General features: G+C 49.1%; 1 protein-coding gene across 3 annotated transcripts in view; it reads left to right on the forward strand.

The window, feature by feature from the left end:
• The window catches only part of GSK3B (glycogen synthase kinase 3 beta), a 48,999-nt gene that overhangs the window by 17,238 nt on the left and 14,031 nt on the right, over nt 1-17,730 (forward strand). For all 3 annotated transcript variants that reach the window (XM_075263353.1, XM_075263354.1, XM_075263355.1), the window contains 2 exons: nt 4,692-4,775; nt 8,591-8,701. In XM_075263353.1, the coding sequence (XP_075119454.1) occupies nt 4,692-4,775; nt 8,591-8,701 (195 nt within the window). The remainder of the gene's footprint in view (nt 1-4,691; nt 4,776-8,590; nt 8,702-17,730) is intronic.

Consider the following 17,730-nt stretch of genomic DNA (forward strand, 5'->3'; position numbering starts at 1 on the left):
CCATCTATATGGAAGTGCCAGAAATTCCTTTAAAGACGACCTTTTGTGTCCTCGCGAAAGTCCGGTTTTATATACTGCTAGAAAGCAGACAACGTGCGTCCATACAGCCTAGCGATGACGCTGAGCTATGAGGAACGCCCGTCTGACAGTGGGGAGAGATCTGTGTGATATTATCTCCTCCACCGGGGCACATACCGGGAAAGCCGACGCTGAATTTGGGCTTTCTAGGGGTAAATAAAACCGCACTTTCATGAGGGCACACGTAATTGTGATGAGGTGCCGCTCTCCGCAGTGTGATCACATGACTTATTGTATTGGTTTCTTTGATGGGTCCTTGTGTGTGGTTGTCCTGGACATGTCCCTATAAAACTAGTGCACATTCCTCTTCTGAAATACTCTGTGCTGCATCACTACCACGTCAAAAAGCCGTATGAAATGTGGTTTTGCCCCCAGTGTTGTGTCTGGCTCTGCCACTTTTCCTCCTGTGGGGGCAGTATTTTGCTGAGTGGTCACTGACTGCTCCACTTCTGGCCTGTGTTCGTGGTGCGCTGACGTGGGCGGCCGCGTCGCTGCTATTAATATGCATGTTGTGTAATAGACGCTGGTTGATTTGTGACATGCTTGAAATGGGTCCAGACGCTCTCCCCTCCTCCTCCGCCGCCTCAGCTTTGTCTTTCCTTGTGGCAGTGAAGGTTCAGTGCCAGGGATGCCAAGACCCGGGAATAGCTGCAGAGGGGGAGGGCCAGGTCTCTGGTTTCAGTTGTGGGCCCCTCTTTGCCCCCTTGGTTCGGGCCATCAGCTCAGAGATCAGTTGTTAGTAGGTGTTTTCTGCAGGACATACATGGACCGGCCCTTGGCGTCTGCTCCCCCATTGTCATGTCCATAGTACACTGGGTATTGTCTTAGACATGGCCTCAGACATACAGAAAGCTGTCAGGGGGGGAGGGGGGGTGACTTTAGTCCCATGCAGGCCATGGATGCAGTGCTCTCTACTGCAGACTGGTTGCCAGTGACTAAACCTGTGCCGATTGGGAGCCATATTTGCCACTTGGACGCTGACGTTCATCCATATTCCATGTCTATAGAGCTGAGAGAGCTGCCCTATACATGGATGTGTAGTCAGTTGTGATATGAAGTCTTTGCTTCTCCCATAGATTGTGTTGTGGGTGGGGGGTGACCCCGTGAGGAGGGGGTTTCTGGCAGTCCTGGTTATGCAGCGCTGTGCCAGAATTAGGGCAGCGGAGTAATAACAAAAGCTTTTAATATGCAGCTCCCCTCCATCCAGGACGTGTGTGACCTCTGTGACCACAGCTGGAGCTGCAGATCCTGAGACGTGACAGACCCCGCAGCAGCCTCCTGTGAGGAGGAGACGCTGCACCTGAGGGAGATATGGCGGGAGCTGTCTGTACATGACAACTAACCGAGCACACTGGGAGCTGCAGGCGAGATATGCAAAGCAATATGGAGGCTGGGGATAAGTGCGGATATAGGGGTGCAGGTAATAATGGGCTGTGGATAAAGGGGTACGGGGCTGGGTGTCAGTTCAGATAATAATGGGATGCGGGGATGGGGATTAGTGGGATTAATGGGGTGCAGGGTTTGGGGATTAGCGAAATTAATGGGATGCAGGGATGGGGATTAGCGGGATTAATGGGGTGCAGGGATGGGAATTAGTGGGGTTAATGGGGTGCAGGGCTGGGTATTAGCGGGCATTAGTGGGGTTAATGGGGTGCGGGGCTGGGGTTAGTGCAGTTAACGGGGTGCGGGGCTGGGGATCAGTGCAGTTAATGGGGTGCGGGGCTGGGGATCAGTGCAGTTAATGGGGTGCGGGGCTGGGGATCAGTGCAGTTAATGGGGTGCGGGGCTGGGGATCAGTGCAGTTAATGGGGTGCAGTGACTGTTGTTGGGACCGGTGCAGTTCATTGGGTGTAGTGTGTGGGGTTTGGGGCAGTTATTGGGGTGGGTTTGAGGTGTGGAGTGGTTCCTTTGCTCTCAGGCCTTGCAGCTAATGATGTAGCGGAGGCCGCGGTGACATCCGGGGGCAGCAGCTGGGGTCGGACACATTGTAGCAGGGGAACAGCTGTGAGGACAGACAAAGCCTCGGCAGCCAGACCCTTCCCCCACTCCTCACATCCCTCACAGATCTGGAGCTGGGACAAAGGAATTCACGCAGGTCACATGTCAGGCAGAGAGCGCCTTAACCCTTTCTTGCCGGGACACTACTTAGTCACGTGGAGACTTCTCTGTCTGGCACTGGGGTGGGGTGGGGGCGACTTATCGGGTGCTCGTTGATGGTTTTCAGGCTGTGTTCAGCTTGCACATTGGAACAAACCTTCAGCCATATGAAGAGCTCAGACAAGATTTTATAACTGAGCTTTATTTACAGAAAAATGCAGTGACGCGTATATGGCGTATACAGTGTCTACTACTGTATGTGGAAGTGGCGTGTGTACACATTAGGGCAAGTGATGGGCACAGGAGGGGGGAGGGTTAATCTGTCTTTTTACAGTCTCTCTCTTTCCAAACATGTGCTTCCCCTTAGTGAGGTCTTCAGGACCCCCTTTAACCAATATACACCCGAAAAAGGGTGAAAAAATAACCCGCTGCCCACCTAGTACTGACCTCACTGGGGAAATGGCCACACACGAGATCCTGTGGGACGCTGCAGTTGTTGGTCCCAGTCATTACAGTCCTGGTAGCCCGGGTCTTGGTCCTGGCGGCTGCTGATGTTGAGACCTGAGCTTCATGGATGTTGGTCCTCCAGACATGCATTGTGTGAACAGACCCTGAGAGCTGTGAAATGCCTTATTTGTCCTGTGGGGGCGCTGCAGGGGAACTGAGCAGCTGCTGCTACAGATTGTAGCTGGTCTCTGAGGGTAGAGGCGCGCTATCATTTTTTTAATCACAGGATGAGTGGACAACCCATTTTAGGAGGGGGGGGGGGGGGTTTTGTTTTTTTTGTGCCGGGTTATTGTGACATGTTCTCTGTGTCCTCACTGCAGGGTTATGTGCAGTGCTCGGCTCCTGTGTGTATTGGGTCATGTATGATGCCAGGTCGTCTCTTCTCTACCAGCGTTTGTTCTGGGTTTCAGGCAGATGTTATTTTTATTCCATGTTGTGTTTGTGCAGAGCAGGTGACTCCAAAATCCATGGTGGTTATTGGGCCCCTACTCCTTGTGTAGACTAATCTTCAAAGCAGCCGGGAAACAGCCGCCCCCTCGCTGTGCAGCCACAAGTCACATGATCACAGGCTCCCTGCCGCACACCATGTGCTGGAGATTAGTAAGGTGGTAGTGAAGGCTGGCGAATACGCAGCCGGGAAATGGAGGCCGCAGGGCTGGCAAATATGCAGAAGGGAGGTGGAGGCCACGGGGCTGGCGAATACGGATGGGGTGGAGATGGAGGCCGCAGGGCTGGCGAATACGCGGCCGGGAAATGGAGGCCGCAGGGCTGGCAAATATGCAGAAGGGAGGTGGAGGCCATGGGGCTGGCGAATACGCAGGAAGGGGGGGAGATGGAGGCCGCAGGGATGGCGAATACGTAGGGGGGAAGATGGAGGCCGCAGGGATGGTGAATACGCAGGAAGGGGGGGAGATGGAGGCCGCAGGGCTGGCGAATACGCAGGAAGGGGGGGGAGATGGAGGCCGCAGGGATGGCGAATACGTAGGGGGGAAGATGGAGCCCACAGGGTTGGCGAATACCGGGGGGGGGGGGGGGGGAGAGGTGGAGGCTGCGGGGCTGGCGAATACAATATTAGAGATTTAGTGATGTTTTTGGGATTCTGTCTGTCTGTCATTTAACCTCTACCTGCACTTCTGGACATTGTATGCATTGCTGTTCCTCTCCATGACCTGTGGCGCCCCCTGCTGCCGCCTTCTCACTACTCTTTCCGGTCGGTGCGGTTCTGCCGCCGTGTCTTACTATCAGCTATAATTACTTTTTATAAGCTTTGGCTCACCGTCATGGCCTAAAATAGCAGGAAGTGATGACACCGCGCGTGTAAGATGTAAATCCCTGTCCCGTGGCCGCCATAGGGCCATGGGCTGAAATCTTCATTGTATCATAGAATTTCTTCCCTCAGCTTTGTTGCCGGCGGCCGCGTGTCCGCGGGATGAGAGGGATTACCTGATGTTTTATTAATGGCGGCTTCTATTTTTGGGGACAGTTTTAGATCCTTGTGTAATAGACTAATAATACTGAACCTGTTGTATATGGAGGGTGGGGGCGGGGATGTTACAGGCGCTGCAGCACATTCATGGACTTGCCAACCTCGTCTACACATGATGATTGTGTATTGGAAGTATCTGTGAATAAGAACATTGTGACATTCTGTCCCGACCTTAGATGCCTCACAGCTGAGGGTTTGTAACCATTGTAGTCAGTCTAGACAGATGCAGTTGTGAGAACAGAATTAAATCAGAAAGCCCAGGCTAGCCGAGATCTTGTCAGTGATGAAGAATGACTTGCCCTTGTTACCTGTGTGGTTGAGGTCAGTGCTGCCCATCACAGATGTTTCCATAGACCCCCGGTCCACCTACCTCATACCCCAGAGCGGTCACCCAGCACGCTGCGTCATTGACATCTGCTCTGAATACATCATTTACTGTGCTGGACTCCTGACACTTTGTCACTGACTGAAGATGATTATTTGATTATTGATATACATCATTTTTTTTTTTTTTTTTTTTTAGAACCGAGAGCTGCAAATAATGCGGAAGCTGGATCACTGCAACATCGTGCGACTCCGCTACTTCTTTTATTCCAGCGGTGAGAAGGTGAGGAGAATAAAGGGGAGGTGACAGGTGTAATATGTGATGTATCCTGGATGTGACGGGCGTAATATGTGATGTATCTGAGAGGTGTAATATGTGATGTATCCGGGATGTGACGGGTGTAATATGTGATGTATTCTGGAAGTGACAGGTGTAAAATGTGATGTATTTGGGAGGTGTAATATGTGATGTATCTGTGAGGTGTAATTTGTGATGTATCCTGGATGTGACGGGTGTAATATGTGATGTATCCTGGATGTGACGGGTGTAATATGTGATGTATCTGGGATGTGAAGGGTGTAATATGTGATGTATCTGGGATGTGAAGAGTGTAATATGTGATGTATCTGGGATGTGAAGGGTGTAATTTGTGATGTATCTGGGAGGTGACAGGTGTAATATGTGATGTATCCTGAATGTGACGGGTGTAATATTTGATATGTCTGGGATGTGACCGGTGTAATGTGAGAAGTATCTGGGAGGTGACGGTGTAACATTGATATATCTGAGATGTAACAGATGTAATATATGATGTATCCGCGATGTGACGGGTGTAATATGTGATATATCTGGGATGTGACGGGTGTAATATGTGATATATCCAGGATGTGACGGGTGTAATATGTGATGTATCCGGGATGTGAAGGGTGTAATATGTGATGTATCTGGGATGTGAAGAGTGTAATATGTGATGTATCTGGGATGTAAAGGGTGTAATATGTGATGTATCTGGGAGGTGACGGTGTAACATTGTATCCGAGATGTGACGGATTTAATATGTGATGTATCCGCGATGTGACGGGTGTAATATGTTATATATCCAGGATGTGACGGGTGTAATATGTGATATATCCGGGATGTGAAGGGTGTAATACGTGATGTATCTGAGATGTGACAGGTGTAATATGTGATGTATCTGGGATGTGACGGGTGTAATATGTAATGTATCTGGGATGTGACGGGTGTAATATGTGATGTATCCGGGATGTGACGGGTGTAATATGTGATGTATCCGGGATGTGACGGGTGTAATATGTGATGTATCTGGGATGTGACGGGTGTAATATGTGATGTATCCGGGATGTGACAGGTGTAATATGTGATGTATCTGGGATGTTACGGGTGTAATATGTGATGTATCTGGGATGTGACGGGTGTAATATGTGATGTATCCGGGATGTGACAGGTGTAATATGTGATGTATCTGGGATGTTACGGGTGTAATATGTGATGTATCTGGGATGTTACGGGTGTAATATGTGATGTATCTGGGGCATGACGGGTGTAATATGTGATGTATCCGGGATGACAGGTGTAATATGTGATGTATCTGGGATGTGACGGGTGTAATATTGATATATACAGGATGTGAAGGGTGTAATATGTGATGTATCCGGGATGTGACGGGTGTAATATGTGATGTATCTGGGGCATGACGGGTGTAATATGTGATGTATCCGGGATGTGACGGGTGTAATACCTGTATGTGATGTATCCAGGATGTGACGAGTGTAATATGTGATGTATCCAGGATGTGACTGGCGTAACGTGATGTATCCGGGATGTGACGGGTGTATTATGTGATGTATCTGGGATGTGACGGGTGTAATATGTGATGTATCCAGGATGTGACTGGCGTAACGTGATGTATCCGGGATGTGACGGGTGTAATATGTGATGTCTCCGGGGTATGATGGGTGTAATATGTGATGTATCTGAGATGTGACGGGTGTAAATTGATATATTCGGGATGTGACGGGTGTAATATGTGATGTATCCAGGATGTGACAGGTGTAATATATGATGTATCTGCGATGTGACGGGTGTAATATATATATATATATGCAGGATGTGACGGGTGTAATATGTGATGTATCCGGGATGTGACGGGTGTAATATGTGATGTATCCGGGATGTGACGGGTGTAATACCTGTATGTGATGTATCCGGGATGTCACAGGTGTATTATGTGATGTATCCGGGACGTGACGGGTGTAATATGTGATGTATCCAGGATGTAATATGTGATGTATCCAGGATGTGACTGGCGTAACATGTGATGTATCCGGGATGTGACGGGTGTAATATGTGATGTATCCAGGGTATGATGGGTGTAATATGTGATGTATCTGGCATGTGACGGGTGTAATATGTGATGTATCCGGGATGTGACGGGTGTAATATGTGATGTATCAGGGATGTGACAGGTGTAATATGTGATGTATCTGGGATGTGACGGGTGTAATATTGATATATACAGGATGTGACGGGTGTAATATGTGATGTATCCGGGATGTGACGGGTGTAATACCTGTATGTGATGTATCCGGGATGTGACGGGTGTAATATGTGATGTATCCGGGATGTGACGGGTGTAATATGTGATGTATCCAGGATGTGACGGGTGTAATATGTGATGTATCCGGGATGTGACTGGCGTAACATGTGATGTATCCGGGATGTGACGGGTGTAATATGTGATGTATCCGGGATGTGACGGGTGTAATACCTGTATGTGATGTATCCGGGATGTCACAGGTGTATTATGTGATGTATCCGGGACGTGACGGGTGTAATATGTGATGTATCCAGGATGTAATATGTGATGTATCCAGGATGTGACTGGCGTAACATGTGATGTATCCGGGATGTGACGGGTGTAATATGTGATGTATCCAGGGTATGATGGGTGTAATATGTGATGTATCTGGCATGTGACGGGTGTAATATGTGATGTATCCGGGATGTGACGGGTGTAATATGTGATGTATCAGGGATGTGACAGGTGTAATATGTGATGTATCTGGGATGTGACGGGTGTAATATTGATATATACAGGATGTGACGGGTGTAATATGTGATGTATCCGGGATGTGACGGGTGTAATACCTGTATGTGATGTATCCGGGATGTGACGGGTGTAATATGTGATGTATCCGGGATGTGACGGGTGTAATATGTGATGTATCCAGGATGTGACGGGTGTAATATGTGATGTATCCGGGATGTGACTGGCGTAACATGTGATGTATCCGGGATGTGACGGGTGTAATATGTGATGTATCCGGGATGTGACGGGTGTAATACCTGTATGTGATGTATCCGGGATGTCACAGGTGTATTATGTGATGTATCCGGGACGTGACGGGTGTAATATGTGATGTATCCAGGATGTAATATGTGATGTATCCAGGATGTGACTGGCGTAACATGTGATGTATCCGGGATGTGACGGGTGTAATATGTGATGTATCCAGGGTATGATGGGTGTAATATGTGATGTATCTGGCATGTGACGGGTGTAATATGTGATGTATCCGGGATGTGACGGGTGTAATATGTGATGTATCAGGGATGTGACAGGTGTAATATGTGATGTATCTGGGATGTGACGGGTGTAATATTGATATATACAGGATGTGACGGGTGTAATATGTGATGTATCCGGGATGTGACGGGTGTAATACCTGTATGTGATGTATCCGGGATGTGACGGGTGTAATATGTGATGTATCCGGGATGTGACGGGTGTAATATGTGATGTATCCAGGATGTGACGGGTGTAATATGTGATGTATCCGGGATGTGACTGGCGTAACATGTGATGTATCCGGGATGTGACGGGTGTAATATGTGATGTATCCAGGGTATGATGGGTGTAATATGTGATGTATCTGAGATGTGACGGGTGTAAATTGATATATTCGGGATGTGACAGGTGTAATATATAATGTATCTGGGGTGTGACGGGTGTAATATGTGACACATATGGGTGATTTTATTCTTTTTTTTTTTTTTTTCCCCTCTTCCTTTCCTAGAAAGATGAGGTCTACCTAAATCTGGTGCTGGACTATGTTCCCGAGACTGTGTACAGAGTGGCCAGACATTACAGCCGAGCCAAGCAGGCGCTCCCCATGATCTACGTCAAGGTAAATATTGGTGGCACAGCGCACCCACCACCATACTTTACAGCATTGTAGATGAGCTCTGATCTCTATATGCCCAGTTGACACCCTCACCCATTCTGCATGTTATATACTGCATGTTATATACTGTGTGAACTACAATATCCTCTTTATTGATCCTACTCCTATAACCTATGGGAAATGCAATGCAACATCAACAGAATGGGTCCTGCTGCTCCCTAGATTAAAGGGGTTGTACCAGCTATTGCCACCTTTGATGAGATAGCTTTGTTATCATGGGGGGGTGGGTGCCAATAGTTAGGGCTAGTTCACACGTGAGTATAAGGGGAGGTTTTTGACAGCGGATTTCGCGTCCAAAACCTGCCCTTATAATGGTGGTCTATGGAGACCGCCGGGCTTCTGTTCTCCGCTAGCGGCGAGCTGCTGCTAGCGGCGAAAAGAAAGGACATGTCCTTTCTTCAGGCGGAAGCCGCGCAGGCTCAGCCGCGCGGCTTCCGCCCCCGGCAGCTCCCTCCTATGTCGGCTCATTCATTTGAGCCGACAGCAGAGGGTTAAGCCGCGACAGCGATGGTCGCGGCGGGCGGGTTTTGACAAGAGAGAGACGCGGCTCGACGCGTCTCTCTCTCTGTCAAAACCCGCGCGGGCAGTTCACGTGTGAACTAGCCCTTAGAGCTCCCCCAATCATGACATTATACCCAATCCAATTGACATGGAATAACTTCTGAGTTGGTACATCCCCTTTAATGTAGGGATCCATTATGATTCCAAGGATGGGTCCAGTTCCATCATTCTCATGTTGGAGTGACTGTGATCTTCATTTGTTCTCTGTGGCAGCACCAGGGACAGTCACAGGGCAGCACTTGCCGGTCTCCAACGCTCCTATTGAAATGAATGGTGCATTACATAGGCTGCCCAATCAACACTACATATAGAGCAAAGCAGTATTATGGCAGTGCTCTGTATTAGGTGGGTGAGGAGACCACTGGGCAGTATTATGGCAGTGCTCTGTACTAGGTGGGTGAGGAGACCACTAGGCAGTATTATGGCAGTGCTCTGTACTAGGTGGGTGAGGAGACCACTAGGCAGTATTATGGCAGTGCTCTGTACTAGGTGGGCGAGGAGACCACTAGGCAGTATTATGGCAGTGCTCTGTATAGGGCGGGTGAGGAGACTACTAGGCAGTATTATGGCAATTCTCTGTATTAGGTGGGTGAGGAGACTACTAGGCAGTATTATGGCAGTGCTCTGTATTAGGTGGGTGAGGAGACTACTAGGCAGTATTATGGCAGTGCTCTGTATTAGGTGGCTGAGGAGACCACTAGACAGTATTATGGCAGTGCTCTGTACTAGGTGAGTGAGGAGACTACTAGGCAGTATTGTGGCAGTGCTCTGTATTAGGTGGGTGAGGAGACTACTAGGCAGTATTGTGGCAATGCTCTGTATTAGGTGGGTGAGGAGACCACTAGGCAGTATTATGGCAGTGCTCTGTATTAGGTGGGCGAGCAGACCACTAGGCAGTATTATGGCAGTGTTCTGTACTAGGTGGGTGAGGAGACCACTAGGCAGTATTATGGCAGTGCTCTGTACTAGGTGAGTGAGGAGACCACTAGGCAGTATTATGGCAGTGCTCTGTATTAGGTGGGTGAGGAGACTACTAGGCAGTATTATGGCAGTGCTCTGTATTAGGTGAGTGAGGAGACCACTAGGCAGTATTGTGGCAATGCTCTGTATTAGGTGGGTGAGGAGACTACTAGGCAGTATTGTGGCAATGCTCTGTATTAGGTGGGTGAGGAGACCACTAGGCAGTATTATGGCAGTGCTCTGTATTAGGTGGGTGAGGAGACCACTAGGCAGTATTATGGCAGTGTTCTGTATTAGGTGAGTGAGGAGACCATTAGGCCGTATTATGGCAGTGCTCTGTATTAGGTGGCTGAGGAGACCACTAGACAGTATTATGGCAGTGCTCTGTACTAGGTGGGTGAGGAGACCACTAGGCAGTATTATGGCAGTGCTCTGTATTAGGTGGGTGAGGAGACCACTAGACAGTATTATGGCAGTGCTCTGTACTAGGTGGGTGAGGAGACCACTAGGCAGTATTATGGCAGTGTTTTGTATTAGGTGAGTGAGGAGACCATTAGGCAGTATTATGGCAGTGCTCTGTATTAGGTGGGTGAGGAGACCACTAGGCAGTATTATGGCAGTGCTCTGTACTAGGTGGGTGAGGAGACCACTAGGGAGTATTATGGCAGTCTTCTGTATTAGGTGGCTGAGGAGACCACTAAGGAGTATTATGGCAGTGCTCTGTATTAGGTGGGTGAGGAGACTACTAGGCAGTATTATGGCAGTGCTCTGTATTAGGTGAGTGAGGAGACCACTAGGCAGTATTATGGCAGTGCTCTGTATTAGGTGGGTGAGGAGACCACTAGACAGTATTATGGCAGTGCTCTGTATTAGGTGGCTGAGGAGACCACTAGGCAGTATTATGGCAGTGCTCTGTATTAGGTGAGTGAGGAGACCACTAGGCAGTATTGTGGCAGTGCTCTGTATTAGGTGAGTGAGGAGACTACTAGGCAGTATTGTGGCAGTGCTCTGTATTAGGTGAGTGAGCTGACCACTAGGCAGTATTGTGGCAGTGCTCTGTATTAGGTGGCTGAGGAGACCACTAGGCAGTATTATGGCAGTGCTCTGTACTAGGTGGCTGAGAAGACCACTAGACAGTATTATGGCAGTGCTCTGTACTAGGTGGGTGAGGAGACCACTAGGCAGTATTGTGGCAGTGCTCTGTATTAGGTGGGTGAGGAGACCACTAGGCAGTGTTGTGGCAGTGCTCTGTATTAGGTGGCTGAGGAGACCACTAGGGAGTATTATGGCAGTGCTCTGTATTAGGTGGGTGAGGAGACCACTGGGCAGTATTATGGCAGTACTCTGTATTAGGTGGCTGAGGAGACCACTAGGCAGTATTATGGCAGTGCTCTGTATTAGGTGGCTGAGGAGACCACTAGGGAGTATTATGGCAGTGCTCTGTACTAGGTGGGTGAGGAGACCACTAGTCAGTATTATGGCAGTGCTCTGTATTAGGTGGGTGAGGAGACCACTAGGCAGTATTATGGCAGTGCTCTGTACTAGGTGGGTGAGGAGACCACTAGGCAGTATTATGGCAGTGCTCTGTATTAGGTGGGTGAGGAGACCACTAGACAGTATTATGGCAGTGCTCTGTACTAGGTGGGTGAGGAGACCACTAGGCAGTATTGTGGCATTGCTCTGTACTAGGTGGGCGAGGAGACCACTAGGCAGTATTATCGCAGTGCTCTGTATTAGGTGGGTGAGGAGACCACTAGGCAGTATTATGGCAGTGCTCTGTATTAGGTGGGTGAGGAGACCACTAGGCAGTATTATGGCAGTGCTCTGTATTAGGTGGCTGAGGAGACCACTAGGGAGTATTATGGCAGTGCTCTGTATTAGGTGAGTGAGGAGACCACTAGGCAGTATTATGGCAGTGCTCTGTATTAGGTGGCTGAGGAGACCACTGGGCAGTATTATGGCAGTGCTCTGTATTAGGTGGCTGAGGAGACCACTAGGGAGTATTATGGCAGTGCTCTGTACTAGGTGGGTGAGGAGACCACTAGGCAGTATTATGGCAGTGTTTTGTATTAGGTGAGTGAGGAGACCATTAGGCAGTATTATGGCAGTGCTCTGTATTAGGTGGGTGAGGAGACCACTAGGCAGTATTATGGCAGTACTCTGTACTAGGTGGGTGAGGAGACCACTAGGCAGTATTATGGCAGTGCTCTGTATTAGGTGGGTGAGGAGACCACTAGGCAGTATTATGGCAGTGCTCTGTATTAGGTGGCTGAGGAGACCACTAGGGAGTATTATGGCAGTGCTCTGTATTAGGTGAGTGAGGAGACCACTAGGCAGTATTATGGCAGTGCTCTGTATTAGGTGGCTGAGGAGACCACTAGGCAGTATTGTGGCAGTGCTCTGTATTAGGTGAGTGAGGAGACCACTAGGCAGTATTGTGGCAGTGCTCTGTATTAGGTGAGTGAGGAGACCACTAGGCAGTATTGTGGCAGTGCTCTGTATTAGGTGAGTGAGGAGACCACTAAGCAGTATTATGGCAGTGCTCTGTATTAGGTGGCTGAGGAGACCACTAGGCAGTATTATGGCAGTGCTCTGTATTAGGTGGCTGAGGAGACCACTAGGGAGTATTATGGCAGTGCTCTGTATTAGGTGGGTGAGGAGACCACTAGGCAGTATTATGGCAGTGCTCTGTATTAGGTGATTGAGGAGACCACTAGGGAGTATTATGGCAGTGTTCTGTATTAGGTGGCTGAGGAGACCACTAGACAGTATTATGGCAGTGCTCTGTACTAGGTGGGTGAGGAGACCACTAGGCAGTATTATGGCAGTGTTTTGTATTAGGTGAGTGAGGAGACCATTAGGCAGTATTATGGCAGTGCTCTGTATTAGGTGGGTGAGGAGACCACTAGGCAGTATTATGGCAGTACTCTGTACTAGGTGGGTGAGGAGACCACTAGGCAGTATTATGGCAGTGCTCTGTACTAGGTGGGTGAGGAGACCACTAGGGAGTATTGTGGCAGTCTTCTGTATTAGGTGGCTGAGGAGACCACTAAGGAGTATTATGGCAGTGCTCTGTATTAGGTGGGTGAGGAGACCACTGGGCAGTATTGTGGCAATGCTCTGTATTAGGTGGGTGAGGAGACTACTAGGCAGTATTGTGGCAATGCTCTGTATTAGGTGGGTGAGGAGACCACTAGGCAGTATTATGGCAGTGCTCTGTATTAGGTGGGTGAGGAGACCACTAGGCAGTATTATGGCAGTGCTCTGTATTAGGTGGGCGAGGAGACCACTAGGCAGTATTATGGCAGTGTTCTGTATTAGGTGAGTGAGGAGACCATTAGGCAGTATTATGGCAGTGCTCTGTATTAGGTGGCTGAGGAGACCACTAGGCAGTATTATGGCAGTGTTCTGTATTAGGTGAGTGAGGAGACCATTAGGCAGTATTATGGCAGTGCTCTGTATTAGGTGGCTGAGGAGACCACTAGACAGTATTATGGCAGTGCTCTGTACTAGGTGGGTGAGGAGACCACTAGGCAGTATTATGGGAGTGCTCTGTATTAGGTGTGTGAGGAGACCACTAGGCAGTATTATGGCAGTGCTCTGTACTAGGTGGGTGAGGAGACCACTAGGCAGTATTATGGCAGTGCTCTGTATTAGGTGGCTGAGGAGACCACTAGGCAGTATTATGGCAGTACTCTGTATTAGGTGGCTGAGGAGACCACTAGGCAGTATTATGGCAGTGCTCTGTACTAGGTGGGTGAGGAGACCACTAGGCAGTATTATGGCAGTGCTCTGTATTAGGTGGCTGAGGAGACCACTAAACAGTATTATGGCAGTGCTCTGTACTAGGTGGGTGAGGAGACCACTAGGCAGTATTATGGCAGTGCTCTGTATTAGGTGGGTGAGGAGACCACTAGGCAGTATTATGGCTGTGCTCTGTACTAGGTGGGTGAGGAGACCACTAGGGAGTATTGTGGCAGTCTTCTGTATTAGGTGGCTGAGGAGACCACTAAGGAGTATTATGGCAGTGCTCTGTATTAGGTGGGTGAGGAGACTACTAGGCAGTATTATGGCAGTGCTCTGTATTAGGTGAGTGAGGAGACCACTAGGCAGTATTGTGGCAATGCTCTGTATTAGGTGGGTGAGGAGACCACTAGGCAGTATTATGGCAGTGCTCTGTATTAGGTGGGTGAGGAGACCACTAGGCAGTATTATGGCAGTGCTCTGTACTAGGTGGGTGAGGAGACCACTAGGCAGTATTATGGCAGTGCTCTGTATTAGGTGTGTGAGGAGACCACTAGACAGTATTATGGCAGTGCTCTGTATTAGGTGGCTGAGGAGACCACTAGGCAGTATTATGGCAGTGCTCTGTATTAGGTGGCTGAGGAAACCACTAGGGAGTATTATGGCAGTGCTCTGTATTAGGTGAGTGAGGAGACCACTAGGCAGTATTGTGGCAGTGCTCTGTATTAGGTGAGTGAGGAGACCACTAGGCAGTATTGTGGCAGTGCTCTGTATTAGGTGGCTGAGGAGACCACTAGGCAGTATTATGGCAGTGCTCTGTACTAGGTGGCTGAGAAGACCACTAGACAGTATTATGGCAGTGCTCTGTACTAGGTGGCTGAGGAGACCACTAGGCAGTATTGTGGCAGTGCTCTGTATTAGGTGGGTGAGGAGACCACTGGGCAGTATTATGGCAGTGCTCTGTATTAGGTGGCTGAGGAGACCACTAGGCAGTATTATGGCAGTGCTCTGTATTAGGTGGCTGAGGAGACCACTAGGGAGTATTATGGCAGTGCTCTGTACTAGGTGGGTGAGGAGACCACTAGGCAGTATTATGGCAGTGCTCTGTATTAGGTGGGTGAGGAGACCACTAGGCAGTATTATGGCAGTGCTCTGTACTAGGTGGGTGAGGAGACCACTAGGCAGTATTATGGCAGTGCTCTGTACTAGGTGGGTGAGGAGACCACTAGGGAGTATTGTGGCAGTCTTCTGTATTAGGTGGCTGAGGAGACCACTAGGCAGTATTATGGCAGTGCTCTGTATTAGGTGGCTGAGGAGACCACTAGGGAGTATTATGGCAGTGCTCTGTATTAGGTGAGTGAGGAGACCACTAGGCAGTATTATGGCAGTGCTCTGTATTAGGTGGGTGAGGAGACCACTAGACAGTATTATGGCAGTGCTCTGTATTAGGTGGGTGAGGAGACCACTAGACAGTATTATGGCAGTGCTCTGTACTAGGTGGGTGAGGAGACCACTAGGCAGTATTGTGGCAGTGCTCTGTATTAGGTGGGTGAGGAGACCACTAGGCAGTATTGTGGCAGTGCTCTGTACTAGGTGGGCGAAGAGACCACTAGGCAGTATTATGGCAGTGCTCTGTATTAGGTGGGTGAGGAGACCACTAGGCAGTATTATGGCAGTGCTCTGTATTAGGTGGGTGAGGAGACCACTAGGCAGTATTATGGCAGTGCTCTGTATTAGGTGGCTGAGGAGACCACTAGGGAGTATTATGGCAGTGCTCTGTATTAGGTGAGTGAGGAGACCACTAGGCAGTATTATGGCAGTGCTCTGTATTAGGTGGGTGAGGAGACCACTAGGCAGTATTATGGCAGTGCTCTGTATTAGGTGGCTGAGGAGACCACTAGGGAGTATTATGGCAGTGCTCTGTATTAGGTGAGTGAGGAGACCACTAGGCGGTATTGTGGCAGTGCTCTGTATTAGGTGAGTGAGGAGACCACTAGGCAGTATTGTGGCAGTGCTCTGTATTAGGTGAGTGAGGAGACCACTAGGCGGTATTGTGGCAGTGCTCTGTATTAGGTGAGTGAGGAGACCACTAGGCAGTATTGTGGCAGTGCTCTGTATTAGGTGAGTGAGGAGACCACTAGGCAGTATTGTGGCAGTGCTCTGTATTAGGTGAGTGAGGAGACCACTAAGCAGTATTATGGCAGTGCTCTGTATTAGGTGGCTGAGGAGACCACTAGGCAGTATTATGGCAGTGCTCTGTATTAGGTGGCTGAGGAGACCACTAGGCAGTATTATGGCAGTGCTCTGTATTAGGTGGCTGAGGAGACCACTAGGGAGTATTGTGGCAGTGCTCTGTATTAGGTGGGTGAGGAGTCCACTGGGCAGTATTATGGCAGTGCTCTGTATTAGGTGGCTGAGGAGACCACTAGGGAGTATTATGGCAGTGCTCTGTATTAGGTGAGTGAGGAGACCACTAGGGAGTATTGTGGCAGTGCTCTGTATTAGGTGAGTGAGGAGTCCACTGGGCAGTATTATGGCAGTGCTCTGTATTAGGTGGCTGAGGAGACCACTAGGCAGTATTATGGCAGTGCTCTGTATCAGGTGGCTGAGGAGACCACTAGGGAGTATTATGGCAGTGCTCTGTATTAGGTGAGTGAGGAGACCACTAGGCAGTATTATGGCAGTGCTCTGTATTAGGTGGGTGAGGAGACCACTAGACAGTATTATGGCAATGCTCTGTATTAGGTGGGTGAGGAGACCACTAGGCAGTATTATGGCAGTGCTCTGTATTAGGTGAGTGAGGAGACCACTAGGGAGTATTATGGCAGTGTTCTGTATTAGGTGGCTGAGGAGACCACTAGACAGTATTTTGGCAGTGCTCTGTACTAGGTGGGTGAGGAGACCACTAGGTAGTATTATGGCAGTGCTCTGTACTAGGTGGGTGAGGAGACCACTAGGCAGTATTGTGGCAGTGCTCTATACTAGGTGGCTGAGGAGACCACTAGGGAGTATTATGGCAGTGCTCTGTATTAGGTGGCTGAGGAGACCACTAGGCAGTATTATGGCAGTGCTCTGTACTAGGTGGCTGAGGAGACCACTGGGCAGTATTATGGCAGTGCTCTGTATTAGGTGGCTGAGGAGACCACTAGGGAGTATTATGGCAGTGCTCTGTATTAGGTGAGTGAGGAGACCACTAGGGAGTATTGTGGCAGTGCTCTGTATTAGGTGAGTGAGGAGTCCACTGGGCAGTATTATGGCAGTGCTCTGTATTAGGTGGCTGAGGAGACCACTAGGCAGTATTATGGCAGTGCTCTGTATTAGGTGGCTGAGGAGACCACTAGGGAGTATTATGGCAGTGCTCTGTATTAGGTGAGTGAGGAGACCACTAGGCAGTATTATGGCAGTGCTCTGTATTAGGTGGGTGAGGAGACCACTAGACAGTATTATGGCAGTGCTCTGTATTAGGTGGGTGAGGAGACCACTAGGCAGTATTATGGCAGTGCTCTGTATTAGGTGAGTGAGGAGTCCACTAGGGAGTATTATGGCAGTGTTCTGTATTAGGTGGCTGAGGAGACCACTAGACAGTATTATGGCAGTGCTCTGTACTAGGTGGGTGAGGAGACCACTAGGTAGTATTATGGCAGTGCTCTGTATTAGGTGGGTGAGGAGACCACTAGACAGTATTATGGCAGTGCTCTGTACTAGGT

Source organism: Leptodactylus fuscus, chromosome 2, assembly GCF_031893055.1.
Source record: "Leptodactylus fuscus isolate aLepFus1 chromosome 2, aLepFus1.hap2, whole genome shotgun sequence".
Taxonomy (NCBI): Eukaryota; Metazoa; Chordata; class Amphibia; order Anura; family Leptodactylidae; genus Leptodactylus; species Leptodactylus fuscus.